This window comes from Globicephala melas, chromosome 7, assembly GCF_963455315.2.
Source record: "Globicephala melas chromosome 7, mGloMel1.2, whole genome shotgun sequence".
Lineage (NCBI taxonomy): Eukaryota > Metazoa > Chordata > Mammalia > Artiodactyla > Delphinidae > Globicephala > Globicephala melas.
This window is the reverse complement of record NC_083320.1, coordinates 93,856,572-93,874,859: the sequence shown is the minus strand read 5'-3', so window position 1 is coordinate 93,874,859 and position 18,288 is coordinate 93,856,572. Positions and strand designations below refer to the sequence as shown.

The 18,288-nt window shown below is 42.8% G+C and overlaps 1 protein-coding gene and 1 non-coding gene across 2 annotated transcripts in view; both read right to left on the bottom strand.

The window, feature by feature from the left end:
* Positions 1-423: 423 nt before the first annotated feature.
* The window catches only part of MAP3K19 (mitogen-activated protein kinase kinase kinase 19), a 37,563-nt gene continuing 19,698 nt past the window's right edge, over positions 424-18,288 (bottom strand). The window contains 12 exon segments of the mRNA XM_030883013.2: positions 424-490; positions 5,854-6,551; positions 7,285-7,434; positions 10,244-10,681; positions 10,683-10,786; positions 10,789-10,848; positions 10,851-11,063; positions 11,272-11,931; positions 11,934-12,370; positions 12,372-12,569; positions 12,571-12,860; positions 14,532-14,575. Of these exon segments, the coding sequence (XP_030738873.2) occupies positions 424-490; positions 5,854-6,551; positions 7,285-7,434; positions 10,244-10,681; positions 10,683-10,786; positions 10,789-10,848; positions 10,851-11,063; positions 11,272-11,931; positions 11,934-12,370; positions 12,372-12,569; positions 12,571-12,860; positions 14,532-14,575 (3,359 nt within the window).
* Positions 1,070-1,142, bottom strand: TRNAW-CCA (transfer RNA tryptophan (anticodon CCA)). The gene has a single exon. It is a non-coding gene; the product is annotated as a tRNA-Trp (tRNA).

Genomic DNA, 18,288 nt, shown 5'->3' with positions numbered 1-18,288 from the left:
CCTTCTCACCTTCCTCTACTCTCCTTTGTAAGAATTAAATGTCTACCCATCAAGCAAGAAAATACATTTTATTCTTGTTTCTACAATTTAATGACATTAAAATTGACAGGCCAAAAATAAAAGGAAATATCGTATAAAGCGAGAGATTGTAGTTACTGGATAATCAAAACTATAAACACTGGAATAGGTTTTCTGTTGTTAACTCTTTAAGACAATTTTCTTATGTATATGGGTAATTGTGCCTGAAGCTTGAGAAGGCTAACCTGTAACAAACTTTTCAGTTAGTGCCACTGCAGGATCTGGTTAAATTGGGTTAGATTGACTTTCCAGTAGGAAAACAAGGGTCCCTTAGCCATCATTTCCGCAATGAAGCAGTAACGGAGTAATCTATAGTGGAGCTGGGAAAGAAGTCCTGATGTATGTTCAATGACTTCTCTTCCAGAAGGAGTGCTTCAGGATCTGGACAGCAGAAGGTCTCTCATGCTGGTCCCTAAGAAGGGGAAAAAACACATTAGAGTAAACAGCACCCAGTATCGTGCCTGCCAACTAGATTCAGTTGACTCAAAATGCCACCTTTAACAATGGAAGTACAGCCTCTGCCAGTCAAACAGATTTGGATTGAGTCCAGCCTCCAGATTTTAACTGTGTGATCTTAGGTGAGGGACTCCAACTCTTTCCTCATCAGTAAAATGGGGATAACAATAACACCTAACTCACTGGGAGAGTGTTTTTTAAAATTTTTATTGCAGTATAGTTGATTTACAATGTTGTGTTAGTTTCTGCTGTACAGCAAAGTGAATCAATTATATTCATATATCCACTCTTTTTAAAATTCTTTTCCCATGTGGGTCATAACAGAGCATTGAGAAGAGTTCCCTGTACTATACATGAGGTCCTTATTAGTTATCTATTTTATATATAGTAGTGTGTATATGTCGATCCCAATTCATTGAGAGAATTTTTTTTTAATAATGAATTTTTAAAAAAATTTTTTTTTTTTTTTGGTCTGCACCGGGTCTTAGTTGCGGCATGAGGGAGCTTTTTAGTTGCAGCATGTGGAGTTCCCTAGTTCCCTGACCAGGGATCGAACCTGGGCCCCCTGCATTGGGAGCAGGGAGTCTTAGCCACTGGACCACCAGGGAAGTCCCCACTGGGAGAATGTTTAAAAATGCATATACAACTTTGAAACAGTGTCACATACTAATAATTCAAAAATTAGTACCTATTATGATTCAAAACCAGTCCCTCCTTTTCCATTGTACTTTCGCTCAATTTGTTTGGGGTATAATCTATACACAGTAAAATTCACACTTTTAGATGTACAGTTTAATGCACTTTTAGTTAGCATGAAATTTATTTTTTAAATTTAGAGATATCCAGGATTGAAAAACCTTTAAGAAGTAGACATTTAAATATGTTTTGGTGATTAATTTGAATAATTCCATTTGGGGCACCCTTGGATGAGCATAAAGGGAGGCAGTTACTTAATTAGTACTATTATGGCTTAGGTTTACTCCCCCTCAAGAAATCAAAAAGCTTTTGCCAATGAACTAGTCAATGAACTAATGAACCAGTCACTGGTTATCTGCAGTGACCTATTCCAAAGGCATTCTTTTCGTTAAACTGGCTATCTTGATCATTTTGGAAGCAGATGACCAGGTAAAAATGGAAATAAAAATAAAATACGTTAAAAAGCAAGTGACCGGGCTTCCCTGGTGGCGCAGTGGTTGAGAGTCCGCCTGCCGATGCAGGGGACACGGGTTCGTGCCCTGGTCCGGGAAGATCCCACATGCCGCGGAGCAGCTGGGCCCGTGAGCCATGGCCGCTGAGCCTGTGCGTCCGGAGGCTGTGCTCCGCGACGGGAGGGGCCCCAACAGTGAGAGGCCTGCGTACCGCAAAAAAAAAAAAAAAAGCAAGTGACCAAAAATCATTCTAAAATAAAAAACCTCTCCCCTTCTGGAGGCTCTTTCTCCTGCCTTCAAAATATGCAGAAATCTCTTTTCTCTTCAAAAAATCCTTAAATGACTACCATTGCCGGGGACCAGCCCCAGCTGGACAGGTTTCACCCAAAGGGGAGACGGAGTCGGCGTGGACAGAGCACAAGACACCTCAGAGGATGCAAGGATCTGACAAATTTATTTTTCACGATTCCAAAGTATTTATACTATAAAATAATCTCATTTTCAATCTTAACAACCTCATTCCCATGCCAAAAAATCTCTTACACAAGCCATAAAACAAAAGTAATTTACATCAACAGATTACATCAGCAGGTTAAACAGGTTAAATAATCTTCTTATCGCTTATAGTCTCTTTCATCCCCTGTGGCCATAAAACCTCCCCGCCACCATACCCAAGTGTTTCCTAACATATCTCTAACTCCCCAGGAGGGCCAGAACCCATTCAATTTGTCTTCTAAAGTAAGCTTTTGCCACACAAATGCTCCTATTGTATTTCCCTGAACCCAACGCCCTGGCCTGGGAGTGGGGATTTCAGGTGTAGCCATTAAAGGAGCCGGAGTAGTTACAATCTTTTTGGCTTTACCCTAAGTTGGGGTCTTTCCCTAAACCCTCCATCGGAGCTGGAAATATTTCCCAACACTAATAGCAATCCCATAAAAATCACCTTAAGCAAAAGCAGGGGGGAACAAGGGGAACCACGCAGAGGAGAGCTTTGCTTCTCCATATTTGTACCTGACAGTACCAGCTTTGCTTGGCACTATGGGTCTCGTCCGTGCTGAGACTCAAAGGCACTTTCTACACGGCTCCCGGCATACCATTTCTAGCTGCCATCCTATTTCTTCTATTCCTGCCAAATTTCTCTAAGTTGGTCAAACCTGAAGATTTCTTTTTCAACATTCACTAACCTAAATCCTTACCATTTGGCCTACTCTTCTCTATAGAAATTGCTCTTTTAAAACTAACCATGACCTTCTCCTTACCAGATTTAATGAGCTCACCCTCCTTGTCATCTCTGTAGCATTTGAGGTATTTCACTACCCCCTTTTCTCTGAAACAGTCTCTACTTAAGAGAAACTGTCCTCTTTGTTCTTCTCCCACACTGTGGCAACTCCCCTCCTTCCCTTTTTTCCAGTTGTGTACTGGACTTAATTCTATGCATATTTTGTTATCTTCTCCCATGAGCACTTTCAAAAACATTTTCCTCAGCCCTCTAATTTTTTCATGATTATAGCTACCAACCTTATGATTTTCAAATATGCACTTCCAATGTTCACTGCTTTCCTGAGCAACAATTCCACAGCTTCAAATGTTTCCTTCAACTTCCTCCGCTGTTCCTCTTTCACAACTTTCTATTACTTCTTCCATTATCCACGTTCAAAACCATGAGATCCTATCATCCTCTATCACCAAGTCCTGATTCACCTTCCTCTGAAATACTGATATATATTTTTTTAATGTTTATTTATTTAGCCTGTGCCAGGTCTTAGTTGCAGCATGTGGACTCTTAGTTGCGGCATGCATGTGGGATCTAGTTACCTGATGAGGGATCAAACCCGGGCCCCCTGCGTTGGGAGCATGGAGTCTTACCCACTGGACCACCAGGGAAGTCCCTGAAATACTGATATTTTGGAATCTTCTTTACACTCCCACTGCTTCCATCACCATCAAAACCCAAATTCTGGATTCCAGAATGGCCTCCATTCGAGGTCCCTCTACTGAATCTGCTGTCTGACCTGCCTCGCCAAAGACATTTTTCTTCATGGCATTCTCTACCCCAAATCCTTTGCAGTCCTCTGGTCTTCACTGCCTATCTCAACAAAGTTAAACTCCTTGGCCTGACTTCCCAAAACTTCTGAGACCTGCCCATAGGAGTACCCCCAGCCATGCTTCTTACTGCTTCCCCAGATTGATTTCTGTTCAGTCCTTGTTCCTGATTTTTACCTGACCATCTCTACTTCTGAATCTTTAAGAGTGCCTTACCCCTTTATTTATGACTATCCACACCTCCAAGAAGTTATTGTCATAGACAACAGGCAAGATTCTAGAGTCCTTAGGGTCTCTGGCATAGAATTGCAGGCTTGCAATATGACACTCATTAGGTAAGGTGTATTAGTATTCTCCCTAAGGGTTATTAACTGTTGAGCCCTAATTACATACCCCAAGCTGTGCTAAGCAATTTACATACACCATTTCCCTTACCCTTCACAACAATGCTGTTAATTGATTACTACTGGTGTGAGTTGTGTATTGCTTAGTTTATGAAGCAATGGTTCAAAAGGAGAGCCAGAAAAAAATATTCCACCCTTTCTCTTTAAAGCCGTGTGTGTGTGTGTGTGTGTGTGTGTGTGTGTGTGTGTGTGTAATGAGAACTAGAAAGAAAATGAGATAGCAAGCACTTTCTGTGGATCAATAATAGATAATTGTTCAATTCAGAACAAAGCAACTGCAGTATGTTTAAGAGCTAAGACCAATCTCCAAGACTAGTACTGGTCTATATGATATTCCTAACACCTTTATGTCCCTTTTGTGAGGCGTTTATTTTTTTGGTGGGGGGGCTGGGGGGCAGCTCTGTGCCTGGAGCTCTGTCTGCAAAATCCATGCTGGAACGCTTACGGCATCTCTGCATGTAGGGGTGCCCAGAACTGCAACCCTGGAGTATGCGTTGCTGCCCTGGCCTATGTGATCCCCTGAAATCAACCAGGACATGCTGGGAGAGGGAGACAGTCTAAAAGAGACACACTCATCGGCAGACAGGGAGGCCTGTGGGTTCTGGAGGTTAACTGAGAAAGATAAAATTAACCCATTCAGGGAGCTGGAGGTTGCCATATATGTTTGCTGAAAGCTGGGGCACTAGAGTTTTTCATCTAGCAATAAGAAAGCATACTTCCTTGAAAGGCAAGAAATTTTGTTTGTTTCAGGCCTTCCTCATTCTGCACATGCAACTGAATTTTGAGCCTCACTAGGTGGGTGGATTTTAGGCTGTTCTACATCATCGTAGAGGCCAGGTACGTAGGCTTGAGCACCCCTACCCTACTCTTTAGCTCTCCTCCACCGTACACATACACGCATATACATATACACACTTTAACCAGAGCCATCTCTCTGCCTTTATCTTTTATTCTTTGAATTAAGATTTCATATGAGCAGAGAGTGCCTGGATAAGAAAAGTTTGAAAACCACACAAATGAGTAATCTCTAAGCTCCCTACAGTTCTAACATTTTACACAGAACTTTATTCCATAAGTACCAGGAAGCCTCAGGACAGGAGAAAACAGGCAACCTTCTGGGGCTTTTCTGCTTCCCCAAACACTACCCATTTGATGCTTGAAACACTCCAATTAGAGATTTGTTCCTTCGGCTCATAATGCTTCCTCTCGCTTTAAATGCAAGTGTTTCTGGGGAAACAATACATTAACTCTGTCAATCATCAATCAATCAGTTCCTATCATTCCCTTGATACGAATGAATTTCTCATATACTCTCCTGAGAGCTGGTTTTAGGAAGGAATGAGAACACTGGTTCCCCGAGAGGGAAGGGAGGCTAAAACATAGGTGATGTCATTTCACCATGGCTAGTCCCTGGGAAGATGTCTCATTGGTAAATAAGTAGATCCTTAGCAATTTTTGCACACCCATTGACTTGAGGAAGTATTGTCTGGACCTGATAAGACATTTCATTGAGGCACTTCCCACTTGAAGCATTACCCCCATACCCTGGTACAACAAGGAACACAATCACCCAATATGGCCAATCATGATTCTTTTCTGCACAAAATCACTCCCTGCTTGATTTCATAACCCAAGCAGAGCTTATAATGGGCCATAAATTGCAGGGGAAACGTCAGCTGCTTGGAATCTCGGGATTTATCCTCCTCCTGCTTTCACTTTCTTACCCGGTGAGGCACACACGCACGAAGTCTGCTGCGTTTTCTGAGAAGTGTTCTGGTAAAGGAGGCATTAGCCCTCGGTGTGCGCCAATGTAAAACATGGCTGCCATCCTGTCCATGGAAGCTAGTGGGGGCTTCCCTGTGGCCATCTCAAACACAGTGCAGCCAATGCTCCAGACGTCTGACTTCCATCCATAGCCAGAGTCATTGATGATTTCCGGAGCCATCCAATACGGAGTCCCATGCATGGACTTCAGCATGTCACTGTGGGTACCATTTAAGCCAGCCCAGGCCAAACACTTGACACAGCCAAAGTCAGTCAGCTTTATTTTTCCAGTTGGCATAAGCATAATATTATTTCCTTTGGTATCTCGATGCACCACACAGTTCTCATGGAGATAAGCAACACCTTGCAGAATTTGTTTTGTATATTTACAGAACACCATCTCAGGCAATGGCCCAAAATGGTTTATAATACTAGAGATTGAGCCACCAGGAACAAACTCCATGAAAATGCTTACAACGTTCTCCTCGAAGCATGTCCCCAAATAGGCCACAGTGTTGACATGTTTCAGTGCTTTGAGCAAATCTACTTCTTCCTGCAGTTTCCTATATTCTTTTTCAGTAGTTAACTTATCAGAGGTATCCAAAGCCACCTGTTCTACAGCTATTAGCTGTCCTTGGCAAGTAAGACGACAATATACCTAGAAGCAAACCAATGCCTTATTATTAAATGTAAATGATGACACTTGTTCACAAAATGCCTCCCAAACACTTGTCTTTCTCTAAGCTGATACATCCCTACCTAAATGCAAAGTACTTAAGCAAATTGAATGTTTCACTGGAGCCAAGATGGGGATAAATAAGTAGCATAGTGAATGTGTATCATAATGGCTTGGGTTCAATCTTCTCTTTACCAATCTGTGTAAATATTATCTAAAGTGCTGGGAATTTAGATGATCTTTTATGCAATTCACAAAATGTAAGGAACATCTTTTGTTTTTGCCACTCAGCAATGATTCTTCCAACTTCTGGTAACATAACTTGAACCGTTGAACAAAGAGACTTCTTTCCCACAGGACTTGGACCTCAGAGAATTAGAGGCTTGAAATACAATGGCCATTGTACTACCCCGTGGAGCCTGAGAACCAGAGCCAGAAGGAGACACAGAGAGGCCAGATCCCCAAGGACATTGTCTGACCCCTGAAACCAGCTGTGCCCAGAGCCAGTCCTACTTCAAATCCTTCAGTTACATAAAGCTGTGGACATCCTTTTCCTCAAGCCAATTTAGGCTGTGTTTCCTATTACTTCCAACTGAAAGAGTTCTAAGTAAAAGAGTATACGGGGTGGGGAGGGCACTCAGGAAGATTAGGGAAGAGGGAGGAGTCGAGCAGGAGTGGAGACTTTTTATTTCAACATGTTTCGTGTTTCACTTACTGTGCCGTAGGCTCCCTTCCCAAGGGTCTCACCCTTGGTCCACAGGATAGGTTCTTCATACTTTAAACTGTTTTCAGAAAATGTCTTCTTTTCTTGTGAGTTGAAAAATCTCTCCTCTTTGTCACATACCCCAAAGCCATTACTGTATCTCTGGGAGAATGAGACACAAAGAAAAGTCATCATTACATTCTGAGTCCTTGGGACGGAGAGAAAGGGTGGAGAGTAAGGTCTTCCTTTCTTCTAACTTAGGACCAACCAGAGAAGGCCAAATATGCACCCCCTCACCAATCCCGTGGGAGGCCCCTTCTAGTTAGCCCACCTACAGCTTCCCCAGGACAAGAGCATCCAATCAGGGCACACCTGAAGCCTTTTTTCCACTAGAAAGCTTTCCTACTCCTTGCCTGCTTTTGAGTCTCGGCCAAACACAAGTGATGGCGGTTGACTCCTTTGCTATAGTGAGCTCTGAATAAACAACCTTTGTTCTATTTCTACAACATACGCATACACTCAAATATACACATAGGTAGGCACATATGCCTACACTTCCATACACATACACATTTACACACAAATATACATACAGATAGATACTGTCTCTCTTACACATACACGCACATACATTCACCCATGCACAGCCATGCAAGCAAGTCTAATGGTCAAGACCGGCTGCAGTAGACTCAACATCCATGGTCCTCTAGACCCTTGCTGCTCAAAGGAGAACCTACAGACCAGCTGTTAGACTTTCAGAATCTCAGGCCTCAGACATACCAAATCAGTGTCTACATTTCAGCATGACCCTCAAGAGATGTGCATCCACAGTAGACTTTGAAAGGCCTTCCCCTGGAAGTCAGGAAACAAGTATATTTCTGTAGCGCTTAGACCATGTTTACCAATTGTTTGATTAGGACCAAAACTACTTTGTCTTGATCTCCTCTATGAGTTCTTAAAAATAAATGATGATGGTGATGTAGAGGCACGGTGACGGTCCTTAAGAATAAGACAGGGCTTCCCTGGTGGCACAGTGGTTGAGAATCTGCCTGCCAATGCAGGGGACACGGGTTCGAGCCCTGGTCTGGGAAGATCCCACATGCCGCGGAGCAACTGGGCCCGTGAGCCACAACTACTGAGCCTGCACATCTGGAACCTGTGCTCTGCAGCAAGAGACGCCGTGACAGTGAGAGGCCTGCGCACCACGAAGAAGAGTGGGCCCCGCTCGCCGCAACTAGAGAAAGCCCACGTGCAGCAACGAAGACCCAACACAGCCAAATAAATAAATAAATTTATTTTTTTAAAAAAAGAATAAGACATTGCACAGGATTTCCTTCCGCAGGAATGAGCACGGGTGCCTCCTGAGGGCCATTTGGGTTCCTCCTCCCCAGCCTCTCATGTTTCTATCCAAACTGAAATTTAAGGATTGCTTAGAGATGAAAAGATCACAAAAGGTCAGCTTTTGACTCTGTGATTGCAGGGTAGGGTTATGGGCTGATTGTATTTACTAGCTTGTTAGCTTTTCTTGAATGTGAAATGGCAGGCTGGTGGACCCATCTCAGACACACAGGCATGCACACACGTACCCCCAACTCCCAGCCAAGCCTGGCAGCCTCTGTGAATCACTGCCCACGTCCCAGCCAAGACCAGGCTCACCATGAGGGTGAAGCTGGCCTTTTACAACCAGGAATATTCCCACTGTGTAGTAATTAAGAGTGTGGGGCTGTCCCCACCACTCACTACCTGCGTGCCTTTCTAAACCTCAGTTTCCTTGTCTGCAAAATGGGGACTTGTTATTACCTTTAGTACTGATCTCATGGAGCTGTTATGAAGTATAGAAAGGAGACAGTATGATGTGTCTCACTCATATGTGGTAAGTTCTCAGTAAACTTAGCTATGGTATAATTATTTACCTTGTGTATTCTTCTGATCAATTATTTAAAATAATGATTCCTGATCCTGAAAGAGTGTGATATAACCTGAGTTAGTGTACAGTAAATAATGTTTCAGCTAAACCTACTGTTTGTCTTTAAAATTTAGTAGAACAGGGGCTTCCCTGGTGGGGCAGTGGTTGAGAGTCCACTTGCCGATACAGGAGACACGGGTTCGTGCCCCGGTCTGGGAAGATCCCACATGCCGCGGAGCGGCTGGGCCCGTGAGCCATGGCCGCTGAGCCTGCGTGTCCGGAGCCTGTGCGCCGCAACAGTAAGAGGCCCGCGTACTGAAAAAAAAAAAAAATTTAGTAGAACAGGAGGCTCATATACTTCAGTGAAAACTAAAACAAACGTAACCTTACTACCTGCTGATATTCTTCTCACCGCCCCACTCCAGTGCCAAACAAATTTTTAAAAAATGTGTTCAGGAGTGTTGTTTATGCTTCCCTGAGAGCAACGGCTAAGTCTTGTACCCGACCATGTCTTCAGTTCTTATCCCAATACCAAAAACACAGGAGGCATCAATAATATTTTTGTGTTAAAGTAAACCATTTGGGAACAAATGCTCAGGTGCAGGGAATCTTTGAGAAATGAGCTTTTCATGTTTTCATATGGTCTTTTGGAACTAGATGGTGAGCTACTTCGGGGGCTGTGTTAATTTCTTTCTATCTCACACACCACTTAGAGTAATGCTTTACCCATAATTACCTCCCTGCTGTTACTTGTTGATTGAAAACATCATCACTGAATATAATATCTACCTATTTCAATAAGTAGCTTTGCTATATTAATGGAACCAAAGTGATTCCATTGCAGTGTCAGGCTAGCTAAATTCTAGAAGTAAGGCAACATAATGAAAACGTCTTAGCACGGGAGTCAGGGGATCTGGATTCCAAACTTGCAACCAAACAATGAGATCTTGATGAAACTAATTGTTTAGGGTTACTGATTCCTCATTTGAAACTAAGGGGTTTGAAACAGATTGTCTCTGAGATCCCTTCCCGCCCCAATGAATCTCTGATTGTAATTATACCCACCTGTATTTTGACAATTGTCTCTCCGCCTAATTCTTGCATGGTATTTCCTCTCTTACTGCGGGCAAGATTTCGGCTTTCAGGATCTGTTTCATCTGCCATTATTTGGCAAGAGTTGTCGTCTTTCTCATCAAGAGCTAGTAGTTCTGCAGCTAGACAACCTAACAGTTCATCTGGAGATTCTTCATTCTTTACAGGGTCTAGAATTTCTTGGGCAATTGAATCTGCATCATTTAAAGTTTTTCCAAATGTTTGACATGGAATTGACTTATTAGCCAAACTATCATGATCCAAAGAATGTGCCCAATGTTGATATGCTTGAGAAGATGCACTTTCTTGTTTCTCTTGGAAAGAGAAACTCATAAGTGTTTTAGACTTATCTGAAACACTATCAAACTCTACATCGTTAGTTAAAATTTGATTGGCAATTAGTTTCACCAGGAGATACTACAGTCTGCTTTTCTTGCAGTACATGCTTGCTGGAACTCTTCTCACTGGGCAGTGCCCAGCTGTTTTCTGAAAGGACAAATGGGGTTTGGTGATTTGCTCTTCGAGTTCATGCAGATCTCTGAGGCTCGTGGCAAGTATCCGATTGCTAGAAATGTCTCCTTCATCAAGACTTCCTCCACAATGGACAAATCTGAGACAGGAAGGAATTCATTCTGTTCGGTGGACTGTTCATGAGTCTGAACCATGTTCATGGGCAGAGCTTCATCTTTGGAAGATAGAAAATCATTTCCTGAAGACTTTATCTGCTATTCTGGTTCTGAAATACCATCACCATTTTCAGTGTCATTGCTACTTACAGGCTGGCAACACTTTTCTTTTCTTTTTTTTTTTTTTTGCGGTACGCGGGCCTCTCACTCCCGGGGCCCCTCCCGTTGCGGAGCACAGGCGCAGGCTCAGCGGCCATGGCTCACAGGCCCAGCCGCCTCGCGGCATGTGGGATCCTCCCGGACCGGGGCACGAACCCGCGTCCCCTGCATCTGCAGGCGGACTCTCAACCACTGCGCCACCAGGAAAGCCCCAACGCTTTTCTTTAGAAATTAAACTTTTGTGCTTTTGTTTAATGCCAAGAGAAGACTTTGGGGGTTTAATATGTGGTCTTTTCTGAGAGAGTCTGGTTCGGCTCTTGCTGCTCCTCTCGCTGTGTGAAGATCGACATTTATTGGTGATACATCTGCCCGATGGAGCTGAGCATATCTCTCGGAAATATTTGTTTTCATGCTGTTCAGCCTCTCGCATCTGACGATAAATAGGAGTCCTGAACGTTTCGTAGATTCCACGTCCATTTGCAGTTGAACTGATTTCTTTGAACATGTCACTGTACTTCAGATCTAAGTAATTTAGTCTTGGCTCTGTTGGTTGAGCAGAGAGAGGAACAGAAGACGTTTTTATTCCTGGATTTTTACAGATGCAAGAGAATGTTTGCTTTTCAGGTTTCAAAGCCCGGTAAGTGGATTGCTTGTTTTCTATCTGTGGCATTCTCTTTTGAAACTTGGGTGATTGCCGAGGTCTGGGGTCCACAAGCCCCAGAGCAGGAAAAACTTGAGTTTTTATGCTGGTTTTGTGCATGGTAGGCTTCATGGAACTTTCAATGGAAACCATGAAATTCTGAGGTGTCCTGTTACTGGCCTTGGTCTTTGAATCCAACTTATTTCTATGGGTTTTCATTTTATGCCTGTCGTTTCTTGGTCTGCAAGTATGTTGAAGCTACTGTTGTTATGAAGGATGCCCTTTCTTTTTTGGAGGCTTGGTTTAGTTATTGCTGGTTCCTTGGGAGTTTCATCTCCAGGGAAAGTGATGTGGATAAGAGGCACCATCCCGTTCATTTCTGGTTTGGTTGCCTCTGCTACTGATATTTTTATGTTTGTCTCCATGCTTCTGTGATCTTCTGGGAGCTTTTCAATGGGGTCATGAGGAACTATATTGGACAAACTTTTAAGAACAGTATACTCTTCTGAAATATGATTTGGCTCAATTACTTCCCCTTTATGTGCTGAAGCAGTTTTTGAATCCGCTTTATCATTTCTAGTCCCTTCATCCTGGCTTAGAGTTATTTCTGAATGCAGGGCTTCTTGGAACTTGACTGGTTTGATATACCCAGCTTCTGAATCTTGTTCATAGTGTCTTTCCTGATGAAAGAGATTGAGTGTTCTCTTCTGCTCTTCTCACTTCAGCACCATGGCAGTCAATATCCACTTCCCTATCTGTAGGAAAATTGCCTTCCTTGAAATTCTCAAAGGACACCAAAGACTGTCCTTTTTCAAAGTGAGAGATTTCAGTGTTGACACATCACTCTGTTTCCTTGGATTTCCTACTCTCCTGTCTCCAGGTGTTGTCTGTGATGGTGAGCCTTCCAGAAAGAGCACATGTTTCTGGACCAGATAGAGCTATCAAATGACCTGAGAGTCTGATCCTCTAACACCTTGAACGGTGCTTCCTTCTGCTTGTTTGATGGTCTAAACTCATCAGATCGACTAACAGGCTCTGAGAGCTTAGGTATGAAAGATATGAAGCTTGGAATATTTCTTTCTCTCTCTTTCTGATCCTTATGATTTGGGGGTATAGTAAGAAGACAGGATCTCACAGGCAAGGGTGACAATGGTGGCTGAGGGAACTAAAAGGAAAGAGAAAAAGAATGAATGCAGAAACACATACGCATATCATATTAATAAAGTAATCTGAAGAAATTTCAAGATTCTCTTTAGGAAGTCCTTTAAAGTACAAAGTTATCCTGGAGATCACAGTTTTAAAAACTAAAATCTTATGCCTGGTGTTTTTTAAGAACCAAGGTAAGACAATACTTTTAAAAACCAATGTTAACATATGTAAAGATTCATGGTTATATGTTTAAAATAAAGGCCCTACATTGTAAACAATAGAACTTTTAAGTTTTTTAAAACTTCTATTCTCTTTTCTGTTTACTTTCTGTTTTATTTCATTCTCTTTTCTATTTACTTTCCATAGAATTGATCTAAGATTTTTAAAATTCCCCCTTAGAACAGCTTAAAATTGCTGTTACATTTACTGTAATAGTGATCCTTAGGTTGCAAACCAACCCAGAATTTGTATTCAGAACACAACTGTTCCTCATTATTTGGCTGAATTGTTTTGTTGAGAGTGGCTTATAAACGTGCCTCACTATACACTTGAGAGTTAGCTCCCTAAATGGGTTTTAATTCTCCTTGGCCCTCCAACTATTTTCAAATTAAGCAAGTTTATATTATTATCAACCTCTAGAGGTCAGTGTAACCCAATATATAATATTCAGCTTTTTGGTTGGTTAAGCTGTAAGCTCTAACTTTACAGTTTTCACTGTGGCCTTCCCCCTCCACCACCCCACCCTCCGGGTATAGAGATTTGATAACTAATTATATCAGAATATTTATAGGCATAGATCACGAGTGGTAATTGAGAGCTTTATGTTTAATTTTCATTCTGTTGCCACCTGTGTGTAAGAAGACAGGAAAAGGAAACTGACACTAGAAACAGGCATTAGAAACAGGTGAGATGCAGTATAATCCCCTAGTTTCATTACCTAGATGACTTTCTTCCATCTCTCAAAATACAGATTCTCCCAGTGCTTAAACACCTCTGCAGTAACAGCCATTATTTCATTTATTTACTTTTTAGGCCAATGAAGTCCTTTTTTCAACACTAAGCAGTACCTATGCATTTTCTCAGAGGCTCACAGAATACAGAAGAGTCAGTTGAGAGAATTGCAAGGCTCTTTCCAAACGCTTTACTTACAAATGAGACAACTAGGAAAATCTTTCTACCAATGGAAAAAGAATTACCTCATTTCTCAATATGTTAAAAGAAGAAAAATTAAATATGTCCAAAAGAGCTACTCACTTCATTATGTGGACAACGGGAAACACCCCAGAAAAGAAATATACGTGTCAAGATATAATTTTCCCAGAAATTAGCTCCTCTATAAACTGTATGTGAGTTGTGGTTTTTCCAAGATATATGCTGAGGATTTGGGCTCTGAGTTTTTTTTTTTTTTTTGCGATATGTGGACCTCTCACTGATGTGGCCTCTCCCGTCGCGGAGCACAGGCTCTGGACGCGCAGGCTCAGCGGCCATGGCTCACGGGCCCAGCTGCTCCACAGCATGTGGGATCTTCCCGGACTGGGGCACGAACCCGTGTCCCCTGCATCAGCAGGCAGACTCTAAACCACTGTGCCTCCAGGGAAGCCCTGGGCTCTGAGTTCTTTGATAGGATTTGTCTCTAACAAGATGCTTTGGTTAATCCTTAAGTCAAAAATGCTCACACTACTCTTACCTCAATTCTCCGGCTACTATACTTCATATTAGAAGAGGAAAACACTGTAACAAGAAAAATTATTATTTTTTATAAGTTTTTTTTAAAAAAGATAAATTTATTTATTTATTTCTGGCTGCATTGGGTCTTCCTTGCTTTCTTCCTTTCTCTAGTTGTGGTGAGCAGGGGCTACTCTTTGTTGCAGTGCTCAGGCTTCTCATTGCAGTGGCTTCTCTTGTTGCGGAGCACGGGCTCTAGGAGCGCAGGCTTCAGTAGTTGTGACACATGGGCTCAGTAGTTGTGGTGCACAGGCTTAGTTGCTCCGCAGCATGTGGGATCTTCCAGGACCAGGGCTCGAACCCTTGTCTGCTGCATTGGCAGGCGATTCTTAACCACTGCACCACCAGGGAAGTCCCCAAAATTATTATTATTATTATCAGATATTCTTAGTAGTAGAGTGAACACAGTCGGCCTTAAGCCAGGCGATGGCGATGGAGTCATCTTGGTGCTGAGGTTTGAGGAAATGTTGTCAAAATGAAGAATTTTTCCAGGTGTAATCCACATGGCAGTGGGTACAGAATGATTACACAAAACTACTGCCACTGAAGAGGGTTGTTGTTTTATATACAATGTTGTTTTATATATATATATATATGTTATATATATGTGTATATCTCTGTTTTATATTTATAACATTTGCGTATATATAGTGATATTTATTTATTTTTATTTATATTCCTTTTGGAAGCACATGACCTCTGGATCAGAAAGCAGAGCACTTATCACCCACAGGGCATCCTAGTGCCAGTTCCCTGCAGCCCAATTTCCCACAGGTTGACACAAATGAGAACCAGGTGCTTACCTGCACCGGTAGTGAGGCTGCACCGTAGGAGGAGACCCTGAAATTATGAGACTCAGAGCTTATGTATAGAGTTCTGGCAGTTCAACCCATCTTCCCCTTCTGAGAAAGAGAGACCTTCACTATGAAATGTAAGCAAGTGTCTCCAGGAGAAGGGGGAAATGTGTCTCTGGGTTTTGTCTGTTTGTTTTTTACCCTATTAAGTAAGTAAACAGCTCTTGGCAAAGCCAGCTTCAGTCTTTCTGGAGCAATAGCTTATCTCTAACTTCCAAGGCATGTTTGCCATTCAGTCATCTTTCAACCCAATCTCCTAGTGCTTTTTGCTCAGAAAACCCAGACTTTGCAGAAATGTGAGAGTATTTATGTATAATTGTCTCCCATCCGTTGTTCGAACTCAAACATGGGATAGATCATAAATTCTGAAGGAGTGCGGGGAAGGGCGAGATGAGATTTACTAGGTAGGGTAAAACCCAGACACTGTTTTCTTCTTACCAAAACATCAGAATGTTTTGGTAAGTGGGGTAAACCACTTTGGTAAGTGGGGTAAACCCCACTCACCATCATGGGTTAAAGCTGAAGCCAAAAGCTCCAATGTGTTCAGGGTCAAAGTAGGCACATAAATGAATGAAGTGGGGTAAGTAGGGACAGTGGTGAACTGAAATTATGTGCCCCAATTACAGGGATATCCATTCCCCAGTTCTAGTTGGTGTTGTCCATTCCAGATGGGTAGTCCAGCACTGCTGGATCTTCCAATTGCCAAGAGAAGCCAGAGAGCTGGAGACTTTATGTGAAATCTCCTTCCCATTCCTTTTTAAAATACTTTGAAGGCCGAACAAAATATGTCTGTAGATCCTTTTTGGCCACAGGCTGCCATTTTGAAATTTCACTTAAGACCTCTCTGAGATGTACCACAGGTAGAAGCCATTCTCAGGTGAAAAATGGTCACCTAAGAAGAGGATTCCAATAGGAGGGGGATGCGGGCATTCCCCTTAGCCACAGCTGGCCAGAGCACCACCCCAATTCTTTTTTTTTTTTCTTTGCGGTAGGCGGGCCTCTCACTGTTGTGGCCTCTCCCGCTGCGGAGCACAGGCTCCGGACGCGCAGGCTCAGCTGCCATGGCTCATGGGCCCAGCCACTCCGTGGCATGTGGGATCCTCCCGGAGCGGGGCACGAACCCGTGTCCCCTGCATCGGCAGGCGGACTCTCAACCACTGTGCCACCAGGGAAGCCCCACCCCAATTCTTTATCCATTTATTTAACCAATATTCACTGACTGCCTACTGAGTAGCCAACACTGTCCCAGAAGATGGCAATATAATTGTGAACAACAAAGACAAAATTCTTGCCCTCGTTGAGGTTGTATGCTAGAGGTTGAGATTTTCTGTTGAAAAGATATTACAAGTTAATACTAGAAATATAACTGAATATGATTTATAGTTGGGTGCTTATGTATAACACCCTGAGTTTAAAAAAATAGGGTATTATAAATATTTAGATGAGTAATGTCAAGTATTGATAAGGAATGACGTGAGATATAAAGGCACTCTTAAGCATTTCTGGTGAGAATGTAGAGGTAAGATCTTTCCAGTAGGTAATGTGGTAATATATATTGAAAGCCTTTTTAAATGTGTATAGAATTCCAGTTAAAAGATTGAATGTACAAGCTTTTCTCCACTCTCTCCACAAACCTCACTAAAATGATGGTAGACTAATTTTTTAAAAAGGTAAAGAAGGGAATTCCCTGACAGTCCAGTGGTTAGGACTCAGTGCTTTCACTGCCAGGGCCCGGCTTCGATCCCTGGTCTGGGAACTAAGATCCCGCAAGCCATGCAGCCAAACAAAAAAAAATAAAAATAAAAGGTAAAGAAAAAGAACAGCAAAAACCTAGAGGGTAAAACCACACATGCACGACATCAACAAAATTTTGGAAGGTGAAAACTGTATGGATGAACTTCCTTGGTGGCGTAGTGGTTGAGAATCCGCCTGCCGATGCAGGGGACACGGGTTCGAGCCCTGGTCCGGGAAGATCCCACATGCCGCGGAGCAACTAAGCCTGTGTGCCACGACTACTGAGCCAGCGCTTTGGAGCCCGCAAGCCACAACTACTGAGCCCGTGTGCCACAACTACTGAAGCCCGTGCGCCTAGAGCCCATGCTCCGCAACAAGAGAAGCCACCGCAAGGAGAAGCCCGTGCACCGCAACGAAGAGTAGCCCCTGCTCACCACAACTAGAGACAGCCCGCACGCAGCAACGAAGACCCAACACAACCATAAATAAATAAATTTATTTTTTAAAAAAACTGTATGGATGAATAATAACCAGTTTAGTAGTCAGCTTTCTCTGTTCTGCTCACTGCCTGCAGAGGGTAGAACTCAACAAGAAATAATAACCCCAGAAAGGAGCAGGAATTAAAGATACCAGGTACCTCTGAGGGTGGGGTTGCAGGTGAGTCTGAAACAAGGGGTTGCTTCAAACTCTGTACAAGGAGTTGGTTCCAGATTCCCTGTCCTGTGTCCTGCCCCACTTGTCAGGAGTTGCTCTTCTCCATTCCTGGCTGGAAGTTTATTCTCTGAAGAGCTTGAAACAAAGATGCGAAGGAGCTAGGTACAGCTGAGAGCAGAAAAGGGGTGCTGGACTGAAAATGTGAGGATAAATGAAAGCCTCCACATTGACATGTGAAGCTCCAGCCTTATAACCTACAGGCAGGAGCTTGGATTCTCCTTCCCTCAGGCAAACTAGCTGAGAGAAAAGCCTAGCTACGCATCCTGACACTAGGGGAATCCGTCACCCAACCACCAGGTCTCTGTCCACTCCACAAGCCCTTTTGAGCCTCTGGCACTTTTTAGTCTCCCCCTCTTAAATACAAATAATCGCCAAGGATCAACTGATATATGGGAATAGCCTCTAACAATGAAAATA